Source organism: Alternaria triticimaculans (assembly GCF_023758025.1).
Source record: "Alternaria triticimaculans strain BMP 0046 chromosome Unknown scaffold_35, whole genome shotgun sequence".
In the NCBI taxonomy this organism is placed as follows: Eukaryota; Fungi; Ascomycota; class Dothideomycetes; order Pleosporales; family Pleosporaceae; genus Alternaria; species Alternaria triticimaculans.
Window position 1 is genome coordinate 146,681 of NW_026055992.1, and position 27,530 is coordinate 174,210.

Consider the following 27,530-nt stretch of genomic DNA (forward strand, 5'->3'; position numbering starts at 1 on the left):
GCTAATCTATTTATAGCGTTACTTAAAGAGCCTAATTATAATAATAATACTAGAGATACCTTTTCTTTAAATAGTTCTAAAGTAAGTCTATACTTAATTCTATCTACTATAGTATTTAGACCTAACTTAGTAGATACCTAACTATAAAAAGGCTAAGAGTTCTCTAAGTATTAAGTTCTTATACTAGGTATATTAAACGTTTCTCTATAGTTTATTCTTAGTTTAATTTTATTAGACTTAAGCTAAAGCTTTATAGAGTATCTATTATTTAGTTATTTATCTAACTATTAAGTAGCTAAGTATTTTAAACTACCTCTATAGTCTAAATCTTAGAACTAAACCTAGTCTAGTCTAAGTCTTATATTCTAATAACTATAGCTAATATACTATAAATCTAAATTTTAGTCTACTCTTTTATTACTTATCTTTCTATTTTATTTTAATCTCTTACTACGCGTATTTCTATATAGAGTTAGTATATATTAAGAAGTTTAATCTAAGACTACACTTATATAGCTATTATAACTTAGATATATTCTTAAATAGTAGTTATATTTAGTAGAGTTAAAACCTAGTAGTCTAAACTAAGTTAGGCTATATCTAGGTAGGCTAATATATATATTAGTTAAGACCTAACTAAGATAGTTTCTATACTTACTACGTTTATTTCTTCTACTACTAGTAGCCTTATATATTATATACCTAATATTTATAATTCTAAGTATTTTATAAGTTATAATAACTACGCAGATCTAAAGTTATAATTAGCTAGACTATACTAAGATAGATTTAAATATACTTACTTTATTTACTTTAAGCTTTAGTAATAGAAGGTTTAAGCTACCTAGCTAACTAAGACTAGTCTAGAATATAACTAGTAGTGTAGTAATTATAGTAGAAGTAGGTATAAAATATAGTATAAGAACTAGGCTAGCTATAGATAGAATAGAGATAGAAGCTAGGTTATTCTTAGACTTAGAGTAGTAGAAGAGTAAAGAGAGTATAATCTAAGATTAATTCTCTTTTCTCTCTTCTACCTTAATATACTTATATAGCTTAGTATAATACTCTAATAAAAATTAGCTATAACTAATCTAAGTATAAACTAACTTACGCCTAAGCTTATATATTATAACTAGACTAGTTTTACCTTAAGCTTATTAACCTAGAATATAGCTAGCTATAAGGTACTAAATATATTAGTTAGATAGAATAAACTAAGTTAGTTCTAAGAGAACTTATATACTTAAGGTATACCTCTCTAAAGTACTTTAATATTATAGAATAGTTTATAAACTAAGTCTACTACTAGTTAGTTAGAATTATACTTAGTTACTATATAATCTATAGTCTTATATTTATAGTATACTAGCGTAAGTACTATAGTTCTAATATTTATATTTATAGTATAGTTAAGAAGCCTCTTAAAAATAAATACTACTTTCTAGCTATTAATCTCTATCTATTAATATTAGTAAAAGTATACTAAGACTAATCTATATATATATATAGTTAGTAGAAATAGTAAGCTAATAGGCGCTTTATTATTAGTAGAAATAAGAATATTCTTATACCTTTTAAATAAAGGCTATCTTATATAAGCGTAACTAGGTATAGACTAAGACTAATCTAAGTTTATATATAGTCTTTTAGTTTATAAACTTTTCTCTTTAAAGTAATAGTAAAGTTAGTAACTTCTACTTAGTCTAGGCTAAACTTTTACCTCTCTAGAGTTCTTAGAGACTTTATATAAGATTAACCTAAGATAATACTAGCCTCTACTTTATCTTTAGTACTTAGTTTAATACTTAAAACTATACTAAGATTAGTTTTACTAAAGCTAGGCGTAGTTACTATTACGTTAAATATAGTATAAGTATTATTAATATTAAGAGTAGAACTAACTTAGTCTAGTTAGTAGTAGTAGTAAGTAGTATATTAATATATTTACTAGTAGTATATATAGTAGATAGTAAGAGAGATAAAGGTATAATCTAAAAAGTAATATAAGATATTACTATCTATTTACTCTAACTAGCGCAGACGCTAGTAGTGCTTTCTTACTCTTCTACTACCTAGTATCTACTTAGTATCTACTTAGAATAATCTCTATACGTATCTATATATAAATTAAAACTCTTTATATACTTATTAGTACTAGCTTTACCTATTTAGAGTAAACCTAAAATACTCTTACTTTCTTCTATCTTTTAATAATTTACTAATAATTAATTTAGATTTAAACTACTTACTTTTCTTATCTATACGCTTACTTTTTCTAAGAGCCTTCTTCTTCTTTCTATAAATAGATTAGTACTTAGTATAGACTTAGACTAATTTCTATGTATACTTCTACTTTACTAGCTATTATAATCTAGTAGCGTACTACTAATTCTAAATTAAATATAGTAATAAGATAATAGTTAGAATCTACTTTAATATCTAGGTATACTAAAGATATTAGTTTAGAGTACACTAAGTCTACACTATTATATACCTCTAGATATAGTAATATATATCTTATACTAATTCTAATATACGTCTATATATAGTCTTAACACTCTAGCTTTAAGTATACTTTCTTTATTAACTATAAAGTTTAGCGCTCTCTTTTTATTCTTACTAGCCTTCTATTATTAATTAGTAAGATTTTACTAAGTTTACTCTATAGTACGTACTAAACCTAGTTAGTATATATACTAGACGCGCTTAGAGAGATTATATCTCTAGTCTTTATTAATTAAGATATAACTAAGTCTAAACTAGTAGTATATACTTTCTTATTAACTAAGTTATAAGATAGAGTATTTTTTACGCTCTTAGAGATTTTATTCTTATAAATTCTTAAGGTATTAATATTAATAAATTAATAATAGACTTACTTATTAGTAGAAATACTTTAAAATAGATTTATATTAATTACTATATACTAGCAAGTAAGTCTATAATATACTTTAGTATATTACTAGACGCCTATTTTACTTTAGTATAGCCTAGGTTAATATACTTTACTATATTAGCTAAGTAGAACTAAACTAAAATAGATCTAGATATACCTATTAGCTATGCGTTTTTCTTATATAGAAAATAGTAGTTAGATAGAATATAAAGGTTAACTAGTTATATTAGTAAGATCTAAAATTATTCTTAGGTAATACTACTTATAATATACTATAACTAAATAATATTAAGAGTTTACTCTAGTAATACTAAAGTTAATATTAGATATATAATACTTTACTTCTAGTAAGTACTAGAAAACCTTTCTCTTATAGTTCTGTAAATAACATTAGTTAGATTTATACTTAGAATACTCTAGTTATATACTACGTATATAAAAGTTATACTATATAGCTTAGATATATAGCTTTTATAGGTAATATAGCTTTTCTATATAGAGTTAGCTTTATTAAAGTTATATCTAAGTATAGTCTAAGCTTATATTTTTAGTCTAATCTATAAAGTTACTTATATTAAAAAGTATTAGTTCTAGCTTTGTATTCTCTAGCGTAGGTATAGAGTTTATATTTACCTTTACTTCTAGTAAATTACTAAATAGATTAGTCTAAGACTTAATCTTTATATCTTTTAGATAGGTATAGAAGCCTTTAATAATACTAATACTACGTATTTTAACTACTTTATACTAAAACTAAGTTAAGTTATATACTAGCTATAGACTTATCTAAGATTAGTCTACCTAACTAGTAGAATATTCTATAAAGTCTATTATTATTTCTTAAAAAGACTTCTTATACGTAAAGAAGTTAGAACCTATTATTAATAGATTTATAGTAGTAGTAGTAGCTAGCTATAAAGGCGCTACTTAGTAATTAGACTAAGATAATTCTTAGAAAGAAATTCTAGTAAATACTACTTAAATCTTATTAGATATTAGAGTATTAGTATCTAGATTAAACTAAGTATAGTCTAGACTCTCTATATTTAGTATATCTTATATATTCTAGTCTAAGGTAGAAAGATCTATTTAAGCTAGAGTAGATAATATAAAACTAATATTAAAACTATACTAAGTCTTCTCTAGAGTAGTTTTATCTAGAGTAGTACTTAACACTTCTATTAGATCTAACTATAGTAAGATATATATACTAAAATTAGAAGAAGTTTATAGATTAGTTTTAGTCTTATTCTTAATATAAAAACCTAGGTTTAAAAACTTATATCTAAGTAGAGTAAATAATTATACTACTAGTAAAGCTAAGTTAGTAGCTATAGTTAGTTTAGACTTAGTTTAGTCTATAGAAGATTATACGCCTAGAGTAGCTAGTAGATTCTCTACTAATATAGGCTTTACTAATATAGTACTATAACTAGGTTTCTTCTAAGAATAATCTAGTCTTTTAGACTTTTATTTAATAGCTAGTAATATAAAGCCTAGAAATAATATTATTAGTAATAGTATACTATAGCTTAGCTAACTAGAGTTTCTATTAGACACTATAATTAGATACTACTAAGACTAATTTATTTCTAGAATTTAGCTATTTTAGTTAATATAGTAGAGTAGATTAGTAAAGAGAATAGGTAGCTAGGTTAATAAATACTAATAGAAATTACTAAGTACGCTACTAGACGCACAAACTATATATTATAGTACTTATTACTAAACTATACTAAGTTTACTCTTAGCTATATAAAATACTTTATAATAAGTTTATAGAGGCTATAAGACTATATACCTAAATAAATTAGCTACCTAATCTAATACTTATTTAATTTCTCTTAGACTAGATCTAGTAGACACTAATTAGAAGCTACTCTTACTCTAGCTACTTTTACTCTTACTACGTACTTTCTTTTCTTTTTACTTTATAGACTTAGCCTACTTATATATTATTAGTTAAGATTTAACTAAGATAGTTCTTATATATATATAGTATAGATAATATATAATAAGTAAAGGTAAGGCTTTTATTAGTAAACTTTACTAAAGTTTTATACTCTAGACTAGGCGTAGAGACTAGCTCTAGATAAACTAGTATTATTAGTTAAGTATAAACTAAGATAGATCTTAACTTACCTTACTTCTCTCTATAGTAGGTTTTACATCTATAGCTATTTTTTAAAATTCTAGTAGTAATATAGATAGCTTTATACTTAATAGTCTATTTAATATAAGTAAAAGTATACTAAAGTAACTCTAATAGTTACTTACTCTATTTCTATATACTAGTAACTTAATAGTACTTTCTATAACTTTATTAAATTTTATAGTTCTTTTTACGTTATATAACTAATAACTATTAGCTAAGATAAATCTAAGAATATACTAATACTTATCTTTTACTTTTAATATTACTTCTTTTAGAACTCTATATCTCTAAATAGTAGAATATATATATTATCTAAAGTAATACTAATTTAGTAATAGTTTAGAGGTAGAATCTTATTAAGTATTAACCTAGATACTACTACTTAGTTAGCTCTAAGCTAATAATTATAGTAAAGCTACTTTATATTATAATACGCTTTTAGTTTCTTAGTACGCTTAAGAACTAAACTAAAGTAGACTATATATATTAGTATAGTTTTATCTAAGTTTAGTCTATACTTATTATACTATTAACTTAAGTAGTTTAATATCTACTAAGTTAACTATCTATTTATATAAGAAGAGTATAGCTAGCTATAGTATACTATGCTTTATTAGTAATATAAAGATATAACTAAGATTATTCTATTTATAGCTTCTATATAAGTATTAACTATATATTTTTTTATAACTATAAATATAGTAAACTTATTTTTTATAAAGTTAGTAAAGTATCTTATTTTAAGATTATACTAAGTACTAACTTAGTAGAGATATCTTTTAGTAGAAATGTTTTTACTAATATTTATATTATATATATAGTATAAAGTCTAATATATAATAGTCTAAGTTTTACTCTTTTTATTCTAACTAGAGTTAACTAAGACTATTTTATATTAAAGTTTTATACTCTTATAATAGACGTAAATAGTATTCTAGCTAAACGTAGAAAAAGACTACTATACTTATAATACTATTACTAAAGTAAGTATTAGCTTAAGAATAGTTTAAGACTAGTCTAACTAAAGACTAGTCTTACTTAATTACTAATATTTTTTATTTAAAGTACTTTTACTAGTATAATAAAGTTCTTAATATTACTATTACTATTTATATTACTTTTTACTACTTCTAAATTAATATTAGCTTTACTTTCTTTATATTAATACTTACTAAGAGCTATTTTAAATTATACTATACTAGGTATATTTTTTCTACTATTACTTTAGTCTACTATAAGTCTATACTTAGTTAGAACTTAGCTTATTATTACTTATAGTATATTTAGTAAATAAACGTTTATAGTAATAATTATAGTTAAATCTTAGTTTAGCTAAAGTTAAGAATAAAGTTAAAAATAAAGTTAAAAATAAGACGTAGAGTAGCTACTAAGGCGCTAGCGCTAGGCTATAACTATTTAAAGATAGCTAAGCTTACAATTAATCTAACTATCTAAGTAAGTGTTAACTAAGATTAACCCTAAGGATAGCTAAGCTACTCTCTGTAATTACTGCATAGATGGGGATCTATGAATGCACACAACAGACACCGAGCAGCGAGCGCGCACATCAGCAGCAAGTGGCGACGCCATTAGGCCGGTGTAATGACCACCTTTGAGCACATCAGAAGAGGAAGTTCAGACTCAAAATGAATTCATCATCGTCGCGTCAACAGTCCCGACCATTGTTTGTGTAACGCGAGCGTGCCTGAGCTGGTGATGTACGCCCAACTGCTAGCGGCAATTGCGGAGCTTCATGCATGGCCCCGCCCGCATTTGACCTGCACCCTTGATTGACCTAACCAGCCTGTGTCTCACGACCACAACAACATCCTTAGCCCCCACCCTCTACCTAACCTCCCCTACACCTCGCCTCCCTTCTGGACAGTCGTAGCTATGGATTCCGCCTACGATCACATCCAGGAGGAGAGCTACCCGCAGGACCCCACCAAGCAGTCCGCCGGCGGAGATAACACCCACCAGGAGACGACCAACAACTTCAACGCCGAGTTCCAGGATGCTTACAAAGCTATATCGAGCAGCCCGTGGGCGGCGCGTCTAGGAGGATTCCTGGGCAATGTACGGAAGCAGGTAAGACCGGTGTGCGTAGTTCAAGGTATACTCCCTGACTGTATGCGGTGTAGGGCGAGCAATACTACGACAACGCAAGCAAGCAATATGCGCCACAGGTCAAGAACGCCTCTGCCAGTGTCTCCAACATCATCAGCCACGCGCGCAAAATCTCCCTCCAACCCGGCGACGCCTCGAGCTCCAAGTCCGCCTCCACCTCGCAAGACGCTTCCACCGAGAAAGCGACCGAAGACACAGAAGCCCACCCCGACCGACCCGAATCCCTGACCGCAGACATTGTAAAGGAGGCAGAAGGCATACTATCGCGCTTCCGCTCCGAAGCCGCCAAACGGCTCAAAGACGTCGAAAAAGCCGAAGACGCCGCCGACGAAGCGCTCCTCAAATTCGGCAGCAACATCCGCAACTTCCTCCGCGACGCCGTCACCATCGCGCCTCCCGAAGCCGGTTCGCAAGCCGCCAAAGACGGCGACGTGCTTTTCGAAAGCAAGGATAGCAGTGGCAAGAAGGTCGTTCACGCCACGCGCTTCGACGCCCAACTCCACGTTATCCACTCAACGCTCGATTCCTTCCTCAAAGACCCCGCGAGCCCGGAGTGGGAGAACTGGAAGGCGGGCTTTGATGTGGAGAAGAAGACAGAGGCTATTGCGAAGGATTTGGAGAAGCATGAGGAGTTGAGGAGTGCGATGGAGAAGTGTGTGCCGGAGAAGGTGGAGTATAAGGTGTTTTGGTGCAGATATTATTTCTTGCGCCATGTCATTGAGAGTGAGGAGCAGAGGAGGAGGGAGATGCTCAAGGGTACGTTGGATTCATGATCTGGGGGAAAGGATAGTAAAGCTAACATGTAAACAGCCTCCACACCCGCCGCCGACGAAGAAGTAGCCTGGGACGAAGACTCGGAAGAAGAAGACGACGATGACGACGACGAAGAAGAAGATGACGACGAAGACGATTCCTCCGAAGAAGACGACTCAGACGACGACTCCGACGACAACGCTACCGTTACCAAACCTACTACTAAATCCACCACCGCCGCCTCTTCCACCTCTACTACAAAACCCGCCTCCACCAGCACAACAACCAGCACAACCAAACCCCCAACCGACCTCGCCGCCTCCGTCAAAACCCTCAAACCCACAGACGACGCTAAACCAGCACCCGCGCAACCCCGCCGATCAAACGATGAGAAGAGCGTGGCTGATAGCGACGCGAGTTATGATCTTGTTTCTGGGACTACGACGAGGGCGCCGGGGAGTCCGCAGGATGGGAAGGACGGGAAGGACGGGAAAAAGAAAGTTGTAACGGAGGAGAGTGATGAGGAGGAGGACTGGGAGTAGGTGGTGTGATGGGCGGATGGGATGGGATGGGTTGGGTGGAGGGAAAGGGGTGGATATGTGAATATGAATATGAATATGAATGATATGGGGTGTTTTCGGCGCGATGGGATTGTGTGTTTTGGTTACTTGTTGTGTGTTGGGTTGATGGGAATGAGATGGAAGGGGTTTTTTTTTTGATAGGATAGTGACTTATGTGAGATATCTTGCAAGAATTGGTCATGAATGCCCCCCTCGCTATGCTACGCTAAATCATACTCAATTGAAGGTGCATTCTACGTACAAAAGACAGGTGGTATCTAGAACGCCATTCTGATGCTTGAAGTCGCTCGCTCTTTCTAATCTGAAACATGAAACAATCTGCACACATTCGCCCATGACGCTCTCTCTCTCGTGTTCTCGTCTGCGAGTACTTCTAACCCGGCCTAGCCACACTACTAGGCGGCGTATCAGGCGGCACACTCCCCGTACGCGGTATCGCTGTGTTATTGCTTGACCTCCGCGAGAAGTTGGGCTGTTTCATCTGATTGAGATGCTGACCCGGTTGTGTGGTTGCTCGTCTGAGGAGAGGACTTGGCGAGGAGACGTTACCCAGACTATGCCTTGCGGTGTGTGAGAACTCGGCGGAAGAATTTGAGCGGACGGTCGGGGTACCAGGTGTACTACCCCGCGAGCGCGAGTACGGCGATGAACCACGCTGACCGATGGGATAGCTATCGTAGTCGTAACCCCTACCGTCGTTCGCAGTGGGCGTATCTGTCCACCCATCGCGGTCGTGGTCGTGCACCTGGTCATGGCCATGTTCGTGGAGTTCATGCTCTAGATATTCTTCTCCTCTCCTCTTGATCGGACTTTCGTCGTACGGATCGAAGCCTACTCTCATTCTCGCTTCTCTCCTCACTCGTCGTCGTAACTCAGCATCACCACCGGCGCCCACTGTACTGCTATCCGAGAGGAAGAAGTTGAGAAACTCATCTGGAATGGCGAGATGGGATGATTGCTGGAATTGCTGGAGCGCAGTCAAGCGGATCAGCATCTCCAGAAGTGAAAGCGATGTCTTGATAGCAGGGAGGGACGTCGGTGCTTGTTGCTGGTATTGTGGGGTGGGCGCAGAAGCCTTTTGCGGTGAGGGAATCATCTGGTTGCTAGAATTCGGTTGTGGGGAGGTAGGCGTGCTAGGCCGGAGATTTAGATTGGAGAAGCGGCCGAGGAAGTCGGGTGGTGTGGGTGTTGCTGCTGGGGATGGAGGAGAAACGTCTTCAGTGAGGTCCTCTGTTTCGTCGATCTCGGAGTCAGTGGCGGGGTCTTCGGTGTATACTTCGAAGGCCATCCATTCGAGATCGAGCGTGGGGGGTAATCGCCAGGGGTACGTAGGTTGCTCGGGCTCTTGCGGGGTGGGCTCTCGTGGGGTGGGTTCTTCGAGGTGTGGTGTCGACTCGCGTCGCAGTTGCTCTTCTAACTCTGTTTGCTCCGGATCTTCATCATCAGCAACGGTATGTGAGTCGTCTGACTCATAGCCAAGTTCCTCGGTATCGCGCTCCATCATCCGCCGAGGTGGTGCTGCATTGACGTCTCGCTTCAGCAGTAATATGGGGTTATTGCTCTCGTTGTCGGAGCCGATGTTCAGTATCTTACCCGTATCGGCGTAGAAAATCTTTGAGACTTCATGTATAGGTATGATCTCACGGACGCCTGCTTGCTCAACACCATCGTATGGTCCTGGTTGGGGTTCGCCATCTTCGAATTCATGCATACGCCCATCATCCAAATCTTCGACAATAACCAGCTGGTAAGCGAACTCTTGCAACATGCTGTCGGATGGAATGTGAGGGTGTTTAGCCTCATCAGCGCGTCGACTGTCTTGCCCAAAGGGTGTCGGATAGTCATAGACGTTGTCCAGGGGAACTCGCATCAGTGTAACACGCGCCTTATGCATGACCTCCTTCCATGTTGTCTCTCGCACGTCTTCTTCATGAGCTCGATGCGCGTATCCAGCGAACAACATGTACACGGAGAGTGTGAAGGTCGGACCAATTTGCTGAGCCCTAGGCTTCGATGCGCAATATTGCATGTCGCCAGAAGTGAGGAAGGTGCTAGCTTGTAGAAGTCGTGATGGAGATACAGTAGCTGGGAGCGTAGTTGAGAGACTGGTACCGGATGTGGTGATCGCCAGATTGATCAGTGGCACCGCGTCTTCAATCCGCTCCAGCAACCTCTTCATCTCGTCGATGATGATCTTGAGCTCGGTGTCGTTTTGGTCGCGTGACTTTGCTTTAGAGCTGCCTCTTCTTGCAAGCTGCTCTTCAGCGACGGCCTTCTCGACACGACTCCCTAAGGTCTGGATATCCCACCGAAGAGATTTGGTGAGACCCACTGCGGACTCAAGCGAGGTATTGCCGCGTGCCGCAATCAGTTCAATCATATCGATTGCCGGTGAGATAATCTTGATCTTGGAGTCGAGTCTAAGTTGCAGAGTCGCGAGTTCCTGCTTTTCTCGACCATCGACCGTCTTCATCAGTCGGCCGCATTGCTTAAGCGCATAGTGGCTGGTGATTGCTATGCCGCTTCGGATAGCATAGCTCATAGCCTGCTGGGTGACCTATCACATGTCAGCATGTTTCAGGAATACGAGAAAATGACTCCCTGTCTGCTATGACGCGTTGGGGGTCAAAGCATAGTCATACCTTTGCTAAGATTGCCTCCATCTTGCCCTATGGGTTGGGCTTCACCCTTGTATGTGTGGAAGGGGCGGTTGATGAAGTGGTTGGGAGAGAGGAACCATGAGGTCAGATATCAGGTTGCTTGGGAACGCAACCGGGATTAAGTGCGGCAAGTGACGACAAAGTGAATGTTTGAGGCTGGTGAGTGCCTTTGTTGCTGGGCGCCCTGGCCAATGTTAGGCAGCGAGGCGTTGAGTCAGCCCCACACAGCCACCCAAAGCAACCCCGCCAAATCCTGCGTGGGCAGCAGCGACCCGGCACATTTTCACTTTTCGCCGACGACACTCGACGCCCGTCCGCTTATATACCTGATAGTCGCTCTCTAGCCGCGGGTCGACCTCACGCATTTTCAATTTACGAGCGACTCAACCGTCCAAATTCGCACGCCGTCGCACTACACCACCCCCGACGACACGACCCATCCCCACGAGACCGACGTCACCATGGCCGACAGCTGGGAGCAAGAGGAGGAGCGCCTCGCGCAGCAGGCGCAGGGCATGAACCTCAACAACACGCCCACGTTCACACCAGGCGCCCAGACATTCACGCCGGGCGCCAGCACATTCGTCCCCGGCCAAGCCTACGGAGGCTACCAGGGCTACAACCAGTACGGCCAGCAGCAATATGGCGGTTACAACCAATACGGCGGCCAGCAGTACGGTGGCTACCAACAGCAGCAAGGCTACCCGCAATACGGGCAGCAATACGGTGGCCAGCAAGGAGGATACCCCAACTACGGACAACAATACCCCCAGCAACAAAACTTCCAGCCCCAGCAGGCGCAGCAAGGCCAGGCGCCCGTACGGATAGCGAAGCGAGGCGACACCGACATGGCTGGCTCAGAGGGTGCCGCACCCGCCGAGGCCAAGAAGGAGGCGCCCAAGGCAAAGGTTCTCTCGATTGGTGGCGACAGCGCGCCTAAGGCAAAGGTCCTCTCCATCGGAGGCGACACCACAACACCAAAGGTCGAGAAGGCAGGCGGCACCAAGGTCCTGAGCCTGGGCACACCCGCCGCTCCATCGGCAGCGAAGGAGAAGGCAGACAAGGAGAAGGGCACCGCTGAGGCCGGCACCAAGGTCACCGCTGCAAAGGCCATTGAGAAGACTGGAGAGCCCACCCCGGCGTCTGGAGGCTCTGGCCGAACCTCGCCAACACCTTCCTCTGGCCGCAACAGCCCGACACCGAAGGAGAAGGCTGCCGAGAAGGCCAAGGCACAGGATGTCGAGAAGGAAATGGACGAAGTCGTTGATGAGGCCACCCTTGCCGAGATCTACGGAAAGGAGCACGTCAACATCATCTTCTTGGGTCACGTTGACGCAGGAAAGTCCACCCTCGGCGGAAGTATTCTCATTTCCACCGGCATGGTCGACGAGCGTACACTCGACAAGTACAAGAAGGAAGCCAAGGACGCTGGTCGTGAAACATGGTACATCTCGTGGGCGCTTGACTTGAACAAGGAAGAGCGACAGCAGGGCAAGACTATCGAAGTCGGCCGAGGTTTCTTCGAGACGGAGAAGCGACGCTACTCCATCCTGGACGCGCCAGGCCACAAGACATACGTACCGAACATGATCAGTGGTGCCTCGCAAGCCGATGTTGGTATTCTCGTCATTTCTGGACGTAAGGGAGAATACGAGACCGGTTTCGAGAAGGGTGGACAAACCCGAGAGCACGCCATGTTGGCCAAGACACAGGGTGTCAACAAGATCCTCATCGTCGTCAACAAGATGGACGACCCTACTGTTGAGTGGTCAGAGGACCGTTTCAAGGAGTGCACCAGCAAGGTGGTCATGTTCTTGAAGGGTCTCGGGTACAACCCCAAGACAGACATCAGCATGATGCCAGTCAGCGCGCAAACATTCACAGGTATCAAGACCCGCGTGCCCAAGGATCTGGCTCCCTGGTACGACGGCCCGTCTCTGCTCGAATACCTAGACAACATGCAAGCGCTCGAGCGTAAACTCAATGCTCCTTTCATGATGCCCATCGCCGCCAAGTACAAGGACATGGGTACTATGATTGAGGGCAAGATCGAGTCTGGTATCATCAAGAAGGAACAGAAGTAAGTCACAGTGTCATAAGCTTTGTCTGCTTTGTACTAATGATATCAGGTACCTCATGATGCCCAACCGACAAACCATTCACATCTCCGCTTTGTACGGTGAACAAGAAGAGGAAATCCCAGGCGCAACCTGTGGAGACCAGATCCGTGTGAGGCTTCGGGGTGTTGAAGAAGAAGACATTCTGCCTGTAAGCAAAGATTGGAAGATTGTTCTGATTGCTTGCTAACTTTGATGACCAGGGATACGTTCTGTGCTCACCAAAGCGCCCCGTCCACTGCGTCTCCCAATTCGAGGCCCAGGTCGTGCTGCTCGACATCAAGTCTATCCTGACAGCCGGATTCAACTGCGTGCTCCACGTCCACGCCGCACAAGAAGAGGTCACCATCACCGCTCTGTTGCACAAGCTGGAGAAGGGTACTGGACGGAAATCGAAGAAGGCTCCAGGATTCGCTACCAAGGGCATGAGCATCATCGCGCGCTTGCAAATCACCGGTACCGCCGGAAACATCTGTGTCGAGCGATTCGAAGATTACCCACAGCTGGGACGTTTCACCCTCCGTGACCAGGGTCAGACGATCGCTATTGGCAAGATCACCAAGCTCATCACCGACGAGGCTTAAATGGTTGATTAAACCACGTATGATCATTCCACAGGGAGGAAGAGAAGGAGCAGGATATCCGTATTGACGAAAAGCTGTCGCCATTGAGGCAACATAGCCTGAGGTTCCACGGCGTTTGGACGCAAGGCTAGCATAGACCGAGCATCCGAACAATATGATGACAAATATTCTTCCGATTCTAGTCATTAGAGTTCCTGTGTGTGATGATCTTCTACTGTACATGTATGATTCTCAGGGCTCGGAGATAAGCGTCACGGCACTGCTGTGAGACAAGCCTTTTAGTGCCGCAATCAACAGCAACCTTAATTAACCTTCTAAGTTAGGAAGTTAGATGCGTGTGCATGAAGGCTAGCGAGACGCAGAAGTCCATGACGTCACGACGCGTCTTCCAGTGAAAGAGCCTCGTCGCGTGACAGTCGCGTCACAGCCATCCATGGATGGATAGCAAGGCTATGCTTACGTCATCCACTCCCGCGGCCAAATTTCGCGACCGTCGCTCACGCAATGAACCTCTCAACCACCACGAACCTGCGCACGCTGCGTAAACCTCCCTCCCCCACCCGTCACGATGCAGGGCTTCAACATGGGGCGGTACTACCCGCCCGACGCCTCGAACCCCCCCAGCTTCAACAACTCCTCCCACCCGCTCGGCAAACGCGCCAACAAGATCACCCAAGGCATCCTAACCGTCCGCTTCGAACTCCCCTTCGCCGTATGGTGCAACCACTGCACCCCACCCGCCATAATCGGCCAAGGCGTCCGTTTCAACGCCGAAAAGAAGAAAATAGGAAACTACCACACCACCCCAATATGGAGTTTTCGCATGAAGCACAGCGCGTGCGGCGGGTGGTGGGAGATCCGAACCGATCCACAAAACAGCGAATACGTAGTCGTTGAGGGGGCGCGACGGCGCGACTATGGAACTACCGTCAAGGACGATACAGCGGATGGCGAGCTCAAGTTCCTGACAGAGGAGGAGAGGCAGAAGAGGAGGGACGATGCTTTTGCGAATCTAGAAGGGAAAATGGAGGATAAAGGGATTGAGAAGAAGAATAGAGAGCGCGTGGAGGAGTTGTATGATCAAGCGGAGGTTTGGCGGGATCCGTATGATGTCAATGCGAAGTTGAGGGAAGTGTTCCGTGGGAAGAGGAAGGTGTGGAGGAAGGAGGATAGGCATAGGGAGGGGATGCAGGAGAAGTTTAGTTTGGGGATGGATATTGTGGATGAGATCGAGGCGGATAGGATGAGGGCTGGGCTTGTGGAGTTTGGCGCTAAGGATGTGGGTGAGGGGAGGTCGTTGGAGGGGTTATCGTGGAAGCCGCTGTTTGGGGAGGCGGAGGTGGAGGATGGGAAGGATGGAGAGTCGGCTCGTAAGACGAAAAAGCTTAAGGCGGAAGTTGCGAAAGAGAAGTCGAGGCTGGGGTTGCAGCAGACATTAGTCGGAAATACGAGGGCGGTGGTTGATCCTTTCCTCAACAAGGAGGCTTCAGCGACGTCGAAAGTCAATCTCGGCATATTGAAGAGGAAGAGAGACCCTGAGACGAAAGACGCAGCTGCGATCTCGTCGCCATCGTGTCAAGAAAAGGAAAAGACGGACACCGCGGTGCCGACGAAGAAGCAGGCCTTGCTTGGGGCGTTGGTGGGATACGACTCGGATTGATCGCACGCCCACGCATTGATTGACGACATTTCACCGACACTATTATTGCATTCACTGGCGTTTGGGCGAAGGAGCATACGATACCCCATTTCCTTTGCATTCACTATCAGCAATATACGCGTACTGGTCTTCTGCAATTACTCGGCTTTCACATCCGCTGCGGTCAGAAAGCTTCACACAATGGCATCAGCTTACGTTCAATATTGCAGTCGCCCGCTTGCTGTTCATTTAACACAATTTTGAAGGTTCCTCCATGGTCTTTACTGCCGGTACAACCCTGAAAGTTACACTCACCAATCTTCCACATCGTCAGCATCTGACCAATACCAAATCCTTGGCAGTCATGAGCTCAACACAAACCCACGATGATGACACACTACAGGTAACTACTGGGCACTCGCCCAGGGGTATCGGGGATCTACCACCAGAACTGCTTCTGAAAGTTGCCGACTTTGCTGCAGTCACCGATGCGAACTCCAAGAAAGTACTCTGCAAGCTCTGTCTAGTCAAGCCTCTCAACCCAACCGCGACGGAAGCGCTTTACGCCAACATTCATGCCGGCGCCGACTTCAACCCCGTCCTTCTCATACGAACCCTCCTCAGCCATCCTGCTCTCGCTGCCCTGGTGCGCTCGCTCAAGCTAAATGCAGTCTGGAACGGGTATCGAAACCAGAAGTACCGGATAGCGATATTGAACAGCGATGACCCCAACACCCCTCCAGTAACTCTCCAAGACTTGCAGGGTTTAACTACAGATCCCGTTGTCAAACGGCTACTACAAGCTCCAGATGTTCACTTCGGGGCTGCAGCGTGTGCATTACTATATCTCCACACACCAAACATACATACTCTGAAGTATGCCGTAGAAGGCCACTACCGCAAACTCAAGCTCCCAGAGCTCTCCATAATTGTATCCACGCGACCATGGGAAATCCCCTTCCTACCCGGCCCGCTCTTGCAGACACCACCAACCTACAACCTCCTCAAAAATGTTACCATACGAACCCCCCACATAGACATCGACCGCATCGCAAAGCTCCTCCAACTACCCAACCTCTATCAACTAGAAGTCTGGAACCTGCGCGAACTCCAACCCCGTCATGCCTGGCACTGGGACGCCGCCCTATTCCCCGACCACACATCCACCGTCCGCCATCTCACTCTGCACGGCGGCTACGTCCACGTCGACGTCTTGAGTCTGGTGATACGATGCTGCAAGTCGCTGTCTCACTTCGCTTATCACATGGCTCGGAATCATAACCATAGGTTTCAGCTCTGGACTAAGTTCGATAGGCCGACGACTATTCATTTTGGGGACGTTGTTGATGCGCTGAGGAAACATAGGGAGACGCTAAGGCATCTGGCGCTGTATAACACGGGGGCGACGGATAGGCGTGTGGCTCCGAACTGGATCCCCGCGTCACTCGCTGATCTGCACAAGCTTGAGAATTTGTGTGTAGACGCTAGCGTCGTGTTTCCTCGCTACGCATGGGGTAGGCTGAAAGATGTACTTCCTGCCTCGCTCAAGCGACTGCATCTACTGCATACCTGGTACGATCTCATGACGGACTGTGTGTTTGTCAGTGGGGCGTTGTATAAGATGTATGATAGATACCTTTTTCCGGGCTTGAGCTTTGTGGAGATGGAGGTGAACAGGGAGTTTTGGCGTTGGGCGGAAGAAACGGAGAAGGAGGATGAGGGGTTTGTGTATAGAGCGTCGGCTGTTAAGGCGTTGAGGGAGAAGGGGGTTAGGGCTGTGTATAGGAATAGGGAGGATGGGGAGAATGCGTGGGGGGTTGTTGGGGGGTGGGCGGGGGAGTAATGGGTGTGAGCAGGCGGAGTGCATTGGTGGTAGGAGACGGTGAGCACACTCCGAATCCTTGCACCGCATTCCGCTCATGGTTTGCTGCTATGAATTTATCGAATTACTAAATACTTGACTTTGCACGTTGTGAACCCTCTTCTTGTTGCGATGATCGGAATCGGTGGAAGTGAGGGCACTGAGTGCTCCTTCCTCTTTCGTACCTCACCAGAAGTCTCTGCGACGTTCCATATCACCGATACGTCATGAGCGCCCGAGCGCAGCAGGCACGAGATTCGCCACCCGTCAGTATATAATCTGCTCGTCCCCCGCCACCCTTCTTCTTCTCTCACACCACTTCTGGCGTTTACAGTTACGAAACGCTGCCTTCCTTCACACAACCCCTCTTACATCCCGCTTGTACAGCCTCTTCGTGGTGTAGGGACTCGAGCTGCGAATTAACGTTCGCGACCTTTGGGGAGGATCGGTTTACATACTTACCACTCGTTTTTTCACTCCATCACCTGGGCGGCTACGGCGGCCCGCCACCGTTTTTGTTCCGAGGACGGTGGCTGAACTTTTTTTGTGAGTTCAATTCTACCCATTTCTTCTTCTTGCGATATGCTAACAGCTTTATATTACACCATGATGACTTCCTCTATCGTCGCTGCTGGCCAATGGCAGATAGGTCAGAGTGACGGTAAGGGTAAGTGTTGACTGCAGGAGCAGTGCTGGACTGCTACATAATCCCCCTGTTCTCTTCTCGTGATCGATACATGTCACCCAGCAGGTAGTCGCAGTGATTTTGTCCAGTGCAGATGATCATTTTGTGCTAATGTCTCCGCGTGACATTCATGTGTAGTAGACGCTTAAGCGTGCAGTGTGGAGTGTAGAAGCCTGCTGACCCACATTCGTCACGTCGATCTGGTAGATCGCCGCCTATTTTGGACTTCATCGCTGAGGCGTGTTTGCATATCCGATAGTGGTGAAGGTGACTTTAAATGAGGTTGACGGCAGGCCGGTCATGGTAGACCTTGATCGAGCGCTCAAGGAGCGAGATGTTGAGAATGCTACCGAAGGTTCTCACCCTTGGGTTTGATGACAGGCGGAAGTTGGAAATGCTCTCTACCCAAGAAAACTATGCCCACGCCGAGGAACCGTTCCGTGGTCAAAATGAGCATCGAAGATGCCTCAGTAGCTTGCGAGGCCTCATCGAAAAGGACCATGTCGAACTTGTCTACATCTGACAGCCCTAGAATACGCTGAATTACCTCACGCTGAGAGGCGGCGGAGGTGGCGGCGACTAGTCAAGGCTTGCCGATTCATGCCTTCATGAGCTCCCGGATGGCTGAGCCGCGAGACGTTGTAGCGCCAGAGACCTTCGGCTGACCGGTCTGGAATCTACGCTTCTTCTTGACCCTCGCATCGGCGTACTTGATGTAGGCGGGGCATGACTCCTCAGTCGGGTTAGAGCGAGCGTACTTGGCCATCTTGTACGCGGAGCAGTCGGGGATGTTGGATGTTGAGATGGAACTGATCAATCCATCGAAGTTGTCTTCATCGTCGTCGTCGGCCTCGTCCCAGTGACGGTTGAGTTCCTTGAAGAGCGATTCATCGACGGTACTGGCTCCCACGCGACACAAAACGCCCTCCTCGATCCATTGCGGGCGGTTCTTCCCTGCCCATTTGACGACGTTCTCAAAGACCGCGTCAACGCCATCGTTGGACTGAGCGCTGACGAAGACGTGTTAGCCCATGAAGACCATTGCGACGCAGATGGCGTGGAGAGTGTGAGATTTGCCGGTGCCCGGGCAGCCTTCGAGCACGAGAGTGGGGGCAGTGCATCCGCGAAGCGCAAGCAAGTATGATCCAACCCCTCAAACAACTCTCTCAACCCCTCGAACAACTCCCTGGGCTTGTAGGCGAAGCAAAAAGCCCTTGCAAGATTATATGGTGGTAGACAACTACATGATATCAAATGGGGGCTGAGGTACACGCGACGATAGTGGTCGGCAGCTACATAGACCTTTACCAGTGCTGAGATGAACGGAAACGATGGTAGAGACAAATACGATAGTTCGATAAGTTGGTCGCTATCATGTGGGAAGCTAGCGAGTAACTCCGGGGTCCTACATGGCGTGTGGTAGTAGCCTTCCAATAATAGGGAATGTCGCAAGCATGCCGAAGGTTAGGACTGGAGATGGCCCAGGGTACCGAACGATGCGCACGGTAAGACTAGCATTGTGTAGGATAATTATTCTTTACTATCTTCGTGGGTTTGTGAGTCTCGATGGTTACGTCATGTCGACGCGAACTAGCGTCGCGCTAGTCAGCTAGGAAGGAGACGCGTCGTGCGATCACGATCATTCACCCATCCGTTGCAACTCATCCGTCTACACAACAGAGATCATCTCGACCACTCCTGCAGCCATCGGATTGCGCGATTGCACACTGCCAGATGTGCAAATGCGAACCCCAATCTAACGCGTTCCTTGCGATGGACGACAACGTGCATGAAGTATGCACGACCATGCGGCGTCTGGTCAATTCTCAGGCCATGAAGTGACGTAGTCCACACGCTCCAACCAAATACTGGATGCCACCTTTCTTTATGGCAGCTTTGCGACAACCCTTCGTCGAGGTCACTGTCGCGACCAGGAAGCTCTACTATGACTAGCAACGGTCGTGCACCCCCTCTCTCTCACATGAGCCGATCTTGCTGTGCCTCACGAACGCATCTTCCCCTGGAATAGCGGAGGATTTACCTCATACAGTCCAGATTGACAGTGTGTTCAGGAAGAAGCCGAATACAACTCAAACGCTTGGTAGACAGGATGTTGCTCGCATTTATAGCTGCCCTTCGTCTGATCGCAACGACCAGACGTTCCGTTCTTTCTCTGAGTGTCGGCTACCTGGTCACGTCCTCCCACAGTCACAACTGATGATTGAAGGCGCATATCGGAAGTTGACAGGCGGCTGATGCATGCTCAACAATTCGGTTGACCGGAAGAATCCTTTCAGCTCCTTGCCCAACCCCACGCGACGTTGTTATTTCCCAATGTGTAACAATCCTATATGGCCGGGGTCGCTTCTCACTAGCATGGTACCCACTATGAAGCATGACTACGAGTCAGTCTCCGAGGAGCTGTCTCGAAAGACAAGACTGGTTGAGGGAGCAAATGGTCTCGTTGATCAATACATCTCTCGAACCTATTGGAGAACCTTCTGGATCACACAATGAGCAAGATTCTACTCACGGGCGCTACAGGATACGTTGGCGGCACTGTTCTCGCCCAGCTCATTGCAAACACAGCACCGAGTATCAAAGATCTCACTTTCGACCTCCTCATCCGCGATGAAACGCAAGCTCAGAAGCTCAAAACCGTATACGGCTCCCGTGTAAACACCATCAAATGGTCCGGTCTAGAAGATGTAGCCTTCATCGAAGACACAGCGTCCAACTACGACATCATCATCAACACAGGCTCTGGCTTCATTCCTGAAGGCGCCATTGCCTTTGTCAATGGACTCGCTCGCGGCATCAATGCTGGCAAGCCAGCGCCATGGATACTACACATATCAGGTTGCACCAATCTATCCGACCGTCCCATATCGCAACCTCCACGACCCATACGAGAATGGAACGACGAGACGGACAAAGGCATGATCTTCAGCTTCATGAGAGCGCTCGATGAGATGGAGCCCTACACGCAGCGGACAACCGAAGTGGGCGTCTTGGAGGCTGCTGATGCTACTGGCGTACAGGCTATTAGTATCAACACACCATGCATCTTTGGCGAAGGCACCGGCTTGTTCAACAAGCAAGGCCTAGTCATTCCCTTGATCATGATGTACGTTGTACAGCATGGATACGGTTGGAAGCTCAACGAAACGGCAAACTTCGATTGGGTTCACGTCATCGATCTCGCCGACATCTACGTCCTTCTCGTACGCAAGATCCTCGAACGGAAAGATCGCGGCGTCGGTTACCTCCCATCTGGCAAGAACGGCGTCATGTTCGCGGCCGTCGGGCGCACACTAATCAAGGACATCAACCAAGGGTGTCTGGACGCAGCATTCGCTGACGGTATCTTGCCACGTGAAGGTACTCCCAAGGAGAGGGAGATTCGGTCTGTGCCGCTGCATGAGATTGCCGACAAGCTCACTGCTGGTCGTCGCGATATCGCGGAGCGTGGTTGGGGTGGGCACAAAGCTACGAAAGCGGTACTTGCACGCAAGCTATTGGGCTGGAAGCCAAAGAGACAGCAAGATGCTTGGGAAGCTGACTTCCAAGCCGAGTTGATTGCACTGAAGGAGAACAGGCGCATGGTGACAATGGAGAGCTGCATCGGCGCGACTAAGAAGTGAGCACCGACGGGGTGGGCTTTCCATTGAGCATGCCATCTTCGAGACCTGTTCATGGAGCGAGAGGATCTATACTGCGCATGGACGGTCTCTTTCAGTTGGCCATCCTGAAGTTCCTCTTACCCCAACCTAGGGAAAAACTGAACAGCCTGGAGCCTACGTTGACTTTGGGTCACCTCCTACGCAAGGTTTTGGGTCAATGTAGTCTACAGACCTGTTCAGTTTTTCTCTTGTATAGGGTGCTCTAGTGATCCTAAAATGCGAATAGAACTACGTTCCAACATCCCCGCTTTCGTTCTCATCGCGATCATGTCTGCAAAATATGAAAATCGCTTCCTGCTCAGGATAGTCTCGACACGTTCCATGCAACAGCGTACGCGGCTCAAGCATCCTTCAGTCGGGAATAACATCCCATCGGAGCTGCCTGCCATCCTAAGCGGCAGGTCCCTTGTGTAGGATTTAGCCACGGCATACGGCGTGGGGTAATGTCCGCCCTCGAGTCAGTGCGGCGTGGACATTTATGCGACACTACCGAGTATGAGCTCATCTTTGCGTCAAAGTCCTAACCGAGCCTCACAGACCACCAAGAGTTGCTTCTATTCAGATAATGCAACAGCAATCTTAGCGCCGCCAGGGGATAGCCATACTTGCTCCAGTGAGATGGTGATCAGGCATGAAAGAGATACCATTTCGAGCCGCGACTGCATAGGCGTCCAAGACCGTTGTACCGGGGCGAAACGACAACCATGTGATTTACCGACAGACATAACGATCGCCAGCCTGTTCTCCCACGCCGTGAGGCACAGCGGGTGGCCCCGAGTAGGCCAATAGGTGTAGTTATGTCTTCACCTGTGGCTGCAGTGGCACTTGGCTTTGGATAGGTCACCTTCTCCACACGCATCAGTTCTTCTTTGGTGTTTGACCATCGCAGATGTCTCCACTGCAGAAAATGTCTCGTCAAGTGCAGCCTCGCGGGCTCGAGAGTGATACCAAGCAGTCTTCGTTGTTCGCCATCGGCATCCCCTTCATCGCAATTGCCAGTGTCGTAGTATTTCTACGCGTCTATGTTCGTGTACGCTTGATACGGCTGAAACTGGCTACCGACGACTGTGAGTTGACCTCTATAGCCAACGCTCCCAAGCAGCATGCTGACAGCCAGAATCAGATTTGATCATCTCTGGCGCATTCTTCACCATCTCGCTGTCAGTCGCTAATATGGTTTGTAAGTTTACGAACCTCGCATCGAAGGCGTGATTGAGCCCAAGATTGACTAACAGCCCGTTTGCAGGCGGCTGGTACGGTGTAGGCAAGCATAGTAAGCAGTCAATACCGATCATCTGCTCGAATTTTAGCTGACAATCTTACAGCACCCGACATTTCCAACGAAGACCTCACTCCTATGTTGAAGGCAAATCTCGCGACACGCCTACTCTACGTTGTAGCAATATGCTTAGTCAAGTTCAGCATACTCGTCTTCTACCACAGACTAGATCCTCGACGACCCACGAGGTGGATCGTATACTTCCTAATGGCATGGGTAGCCGCCCTATCCATTGTAACTTTCTTTGTGCTATTATTCGTCTGCACGCCACCGTCGCTGTTTTGGAATCCTGAGGGTCAGGCTCTGCATCCAGAGAAGTGCCTCAAGCAGGACACACAGCAGGTGTTCTTCAACATTAACGGTATCATGAAGTAAGCATTGCAACCAAAATCCCGACTGGATGTAGACTCATTGACCCTTGCGTCCTACAGCATCGTTCAAGACTTCGCCATATACATCCTACCAATGCACATCGTCTGGAAGCTCCAGATGCCGCGCGGTCAAAAGATCGCTTTGTGCGCTCTTCTCGGGGTAGGACTGGTCGCAGTTGCAGCTGGCTGTGTGCGCTTCTACTACGTGCTCTTTCTCTCCGACGAAGCCGATATTTGGTACTATATGGCCGACTCGTTGAACTGGTGCAGCATCGAGATCTACGCAGGTATGTCTCCTCTCAAATCTTTGATCAAATCTGTCAAGGCTAACCCTGTGTTTTTGCAGCCATCATATGCAGCTCGGCATCGACCTTCAAAGTCCTCATCAAAACCTACCTTCCTAGAGTCTGGAGCAGCGCCGGAAGTCACGACAAGGCTTCCGACTCGCCTCGCGCACAGTCCGATCGATCATATAGCGGCAGATTTGAGATGAAGCGTTTTGGCACATCCTCGAATAAGTCAAGTAGCAACAGAAAGTACGGCATTGAAGGGCTCACAGACCTTGGAAATGAAAGCGAGGAAGCCATGGTGCGACCCGAAAGCAAGATGGGCAGGGATATCGCGGTCTTCGTGACGCAGCACTAGCTTATTTGGAGAGTCGCAGTCTTCAATGAAGCTGGACAGCTTGGTGCTGAGCAAGAGAGATAGACAAAAGTATGGCTTTGCGGGAGTTCTGGTGCCAATCAATCATTGAGGTCAGAGTGTGCTGTCTGTATTACTTCCCCATCCTGTATACTTGTAGATAGCAACGGAGAAGGCAAGCAACTAGGCTGTATCGTGAACTGGAAGACAAGTACACGACAATACATTCCCATTACGTGCTGGGCACTCCAGAAACCGCATATATGATGCCCGTTGCGCGTCGCATGGTTAAGAGTGGAAGTGTGCGCCCGCAGAGCATCTCTTGCGAGGGAAAAGCAATGAGCGATTTGGGACGGGAAGTGTTCTGGGTCCAGATCGCTGCCTAGTGGCGCCGCGGAAACTAGCGGTGATCCGCCTTTCCCTTTTCAGTCATAACGCGGCACGCCTTACATTCACCCTGAGGCAGCCGCCCGTGAACGTCTTCTGGGCTCCGCGCTCGAGCGTTCGTTGCCTTGAAAAAATTCTATTCATGGCTTCGTTCAGGCTGACCCGACAGGCCTCGCGCATTGCAGCCTGGCGCGTGCCCAGATGCAGTATAGCTCGTTCTACACCGTACCTGTCTTCGAGTCTACAAATGCAAAGACAGATTCCCATAGTCCGCTATCAACAATTCACCTCAACATCGCATACCGCTACCGCTGCAGGGAAAGAGACAATGGAAGAAAGCCTTCGCAATATGGATCTTGATGCGGCGGAGAAGCACATGAAGGACTGGTTCGGTGACCATGCATCATGGAGTCACGAACAGCTGCTCAATCTTGTTTATGGTACTAAACCTCCATTCAACTCATGACCATACACTAACAAATACAAGAGGAGGACCTCGTATCAGTGCGAAACCTACAGGGCTTTAGTGACTACAGTACTGGCGGTCGCAGATCCGGCGGCGGCCGTCCGTCTTTCCCACTCATGACACAAGAAGAATACGGGCTGCTGACCGCGCCATACAGCCAATGGGCTCCTGCACCTTTCAACAGAAACAATTACAGCTGCATGGACCGCATTGCACCGCTGATGAAGAGGCAAGAAATCCCAGAGCTCCGAAGATCACCACACATGGGCTTCCTCGCGCGTCTACGCCCTCTCAAAGCAAAGCTCTTGCTTGGTATGGTGCCAATCAGCGGAGATCGCTGGGTAGAACGCAAGATGGATGACCCTGCCAACTACAGGAACCTCTTCGAATTGATCAATGACCTCACCAAGATATTTGAATGGTTCAGTCACGAGGAAGTCCACACCCGGACTCGCGACGCTTTCAACTGGATGGTCGACAGATATGTCGAATTCCAAAAGGCAGCCAATTTGCGACGCGAACAAAATGGCGTCGAAGAGAGATTGGATCTTGCTGGCATGTGGGCAGAGTACTGGAACGACGGGATGACAAACATGTCGCAGCGTACGCATCAATGGGTTGTAGATCGTGTCGATGAAGTTCAAGCACGCGCCTTCGAGCAGTATCAAGAGGCACTCAAAACTGCTGGAACCGACGAAGTAGCTATAGGCGAAGCCGGCAAGAAGTACTACGAGTGTGTCCAAGATCTCAGAGGGATGCTCACCAGACTCGAGTACACGATCGGCGTCCCCATGACCGGTTTCAAGGGCTACACAGCCACCAACGCCTTCACCGACCTCCCCGTAGCCCAACGAAAAAACACCTGGTCCCAAATCATGGGAAGCAAGTCCTTCAAGCACCAACTAGCCATCTTAGAAGCCGAAGACAAAGCCGCCGCCGAAACCGCCGCCAACCCACCCTCCCTAGCAGAACAGATGGACATAATGGGCCAACTCACCAAGCCAGCCCACCCCCGTTTCCGCGACACCGAGAACCTGCTCGGCCACTACGAAGAAGGCAAGAAGAACCGCGAGGAAACCCGCCTCGCGCTTTGTGGTCCACCCAAGCCCGTCGCGCAAGAACACTGGATCACCATTCTCCGCGAGCGCATGGATTTCTACGCAAAGAACCCGCGCAACATCGAGAGAAACCCTGATGCATGGGGTTTCGTGTGCTACCGCCTTACCTACTCGGAAACAGACGAAGAATGGGCTACCTTTGAAGAAAACTTCACCAAAGACGTCATGCGCTCTGGGACGTGGATCTCCGGCTTCGAAAACATCAAGAGCAAGGCCAAAATCATGTTCATCGACGGCCGAGAGGCTGGGATCGCGGAAGGCGACATCGCGGCTGCGAAACAGCATTTCAAGCGGACTTTCACCATGCTACCCACGCTAGGCCGCATGTGGACGCAAGATTTCCTCGTCGTGGACAAACAAGCATTCAAATCGCATGTCGACCCCCCAGCCGAGGAAACAAGACCTCCGCCGCCGTACGGTGCGTCGTGGGGAAGTAATGGCGGCCATGTGCGCCTTGTAGACACGACATTAGACCTGCTTTCCCAGGAGTTTATCGACCAAGTGTCGCCGGGATACAAGGGCGAGATGAAGATCTTGTCGAGCCTGCTCCTAGAGGAATTGTACCCGCTGCTCGCAACGCTGTCTGTTCGTCCATTTGGACTTTGGCCTTGTGCGCGGTTGCATCCGAGGGAGGTTTATGTGGGGACTACGGATGCGGCGCAGGAGGGGTGGTGGGAGTTTAGTCGGATGGATCTGGGGTTGATGCAGGGGTTCTTTCAGAGTATGAGGGGAAGGCAGGCGGGTTTGAGAGCTAGGGGGAGTTGAGTGGCTGTGGAGGACTTTTCTATTTGTCCTGTACTTCGCATGGCTCGAAATCTGCTGATGTTGAAGACTACTTGAATACCCGAATGTTATTTCGCACAGTGACAACTTCCGCCTGCCGTCGAGTTACAAGATTCATACCGTCATCAGATTGTCCGGCCTTTTCTTTACGCTTTGTCTTGCCAAACCACCCTTTGTCCGATCTCGCCACTCTTATCACTCGCGCTATACCATACAAAGTCTTTGTACACACTCACCTTTATCTCGATCTAGCACGCATCACCAACCTTGGTGAGCCATGGTACCGGAATGCTCATCCTACATTCTCTCACTGCCAGTACGATGACTCAACAACGGCGAGCCAAACCCATTTGCAGCGCTCCATGCGACCCCTACGCGAGGAGATGCGCTCGAATGAAAAGCATCGCAACTTCAAGGATACATGTTCCTCCAAAGATATCTGATGCGAGTCGCGCACGAAACGTGACGATAGCGGAAGTTGACGCTGCGTTTGGCAGAGACCACGGTGTTGGGTTGTACCAGAGGAAACCACAGAATATCGTGACGACGGAAGTTGATACAGCGTCTCTCAAGAGTTTCAACCCTCCTCCTTCCCAGAAAATATCACGGAAGAGAACCAGAACCGACGTAGACGACCATCCCGGCCCAGACATCGCCCCAAATCACCACCACCACCACCACCACCACCACCACCACCAACCCCCCTCACAACCCCCTCCACCATACTCACCACACACCCC

The 27,530-nt window shown here is 46.3% G+C and overlaps 9 protein-coding genes across 9 annotated transcripts; 7 read left to right on the top strand and 2 right to left on the bottom strand.

Annotated features, from left to right (window-relative positions):
- Positions 1-6,947: 6,947 nt before the first annotated feature.
- J4E78_010608 (uncharacterized protein) lies at positions 6,948-8,476 on the top strand (the record flags this gene model as incomplete). Its single annotated transcript, XM_049371184.1, has 3 exons — positions 6,948-7,142; positions 7,196-7,937; positions 7,992-8,476. 3 exons carry the CDS (start codon positions 6,948-6,950, stop codon positions 8,474-8,476), a joined length of 1,422 nt encoding a protein of 473 aa, XP_049217126.1.
- A 412-nt stretch (positions 8,477-8,888) lies between these two features.
- Positions 8,889-11,178, bottom strand: J4E78_010609 (uncharacterized protein; the record flags this gene model as incomplete). The annotated part of the gene is made up of 2 exons (XM_049371185.1): positions 8,889-11,072; positions 11,158-11,178. The coding sequence occupies 2 exons, from the start codon at positions 11,176-11,178 to the stop codon at positions 8,889-8,891; spliced, it is 2,205 nt and encodes a 734-aa protein (XP_049217127.1).
- Positions 11,179-11,636: 458 nt separating this feature from the next.
- On the top strand, positions 11,637-13,876 carry J4E78_010610 (uncharacterized protein; the record flags this gene model as incomplete). The annotated part of the gene is made up of 3 exons (XM_049371186.1): positions 11,637-13,255; positions 13,305-13,443; positions 13,496-13,876. The coding sequence occupies 3 exons, from the start codon at positions 11,637-11,639 to the stop codon at positions 13,874-13,876; spliced, it is 2,139 nt and encodes a 712-aa protein (XP_049217128.1).
- Positions 13,877-14,444: 568 nt separating this feature from the next.
- On the top strand, positions 14,445-15,536 carry J4E78_010611 (uncharacterized protein; the record flags this gene model as incomplete). The annotated part of the gene is made up of 1 exon (XM_049371187.1): positions 14,445-15,536. The coding sequence occupies one exon, from the start codon at positions 14,445-14,447 to the stop codon at positions 15,534-15,536; it is 1,092 nt and encodes a 363-aa protein (XP_049217129.1).
- Positions 15,537-15,879: 343 nt separating this feature from the next.
- J4E78_010612 (uncharacterized protein) lies at positions 15,880-16,820 on the top strand (the record flags this gene model as incomplete). Its single annotated transcript, XM_049371188.1, has 2 exons — positions 15,880-16,737; positions 16,803-16,820. The coding sequence occupies 2 exons, from the start codon at positions 15,880-15,882 to the stop codon at positions 16,818-16,820; spliced, it is 876 nt and encodes a 291-aa protein (XP_049217130.1).
- Positions 16,821-18,659: 1,839 nt separating this feature from the next.
- On the bottom strand, positions 18,660-19,640 carry J4E78_010613 (uncharacterized protein; the record flags this gene model as incomplete). The annotated part of the gene is made up of 2 exons (XM_049371189.1): positions 18,660-19,071; positions 19,636-19,640. The coding sequence occupies 2 exons, from the start codon at positions 19,638-19,640 to the stop codon at positions 18,660-18,662; spliced, it is 417 nt and encodes a 138-aa protein (XP_049217131.1).
- Positions 19,641-20,574: 934 nt separating this feature from the next.
- On the top strand, positions 20,575-21,705 carry J4E78_010614 (uncharacterized protein; the record flags this gene model as incomplete). Its single annotated transcript, XM_049371190.1, has 1 exon — positions 20,575-21,705. The coding sequence occupies one exon, from the start codon at positions 20,575-20,577 to the stop codon at positions 21,703-21,705; it is 1,131 nt and encodes a 376-aa protein (XP_049217132.1).
- Positions 21,706-22,651: 946 nt separating this feature from the next.
- Positions 22,652-24,039, top strand: J4E78_010615 (uncharacterized protein; the record flags this gene model as incomplete). Its single annotated transcript, XM_049371191.1, has 6 exons — positions 22,652-22,811; positions 22,868-22,924; positions 22,991-23,017; positions 23,070-23,394; positions 23,455-23,681; positions 23,741-24,039. The coding sequence occupies 6 exons, from the start codon at positions 22,652-22,654 to the stop codon at positions 24,037-24,039; spliced, it is 1,095 nt and encodes a 364-aa protein (XP_049217133.1).
- A 733-nt stretch (positions 24,040-24,772) lies between these two features.
- Positions 24,773-26,592, top strand: J4E78_010616 (uncharacterized protein; the record flags this gene model as incomplete). The annotated part of the gene is made up of 2 exons (XM_049371192.1): positions 24,773-24,863; positions 24,911-26,592. Coding segments are annotated over 2 exons (1,773 nt in total), but the record flags the coding sequence as incomplete, so codon positions are not given.
- Positions 26,593-27,530: the final 938 nt, after the last annotated feature.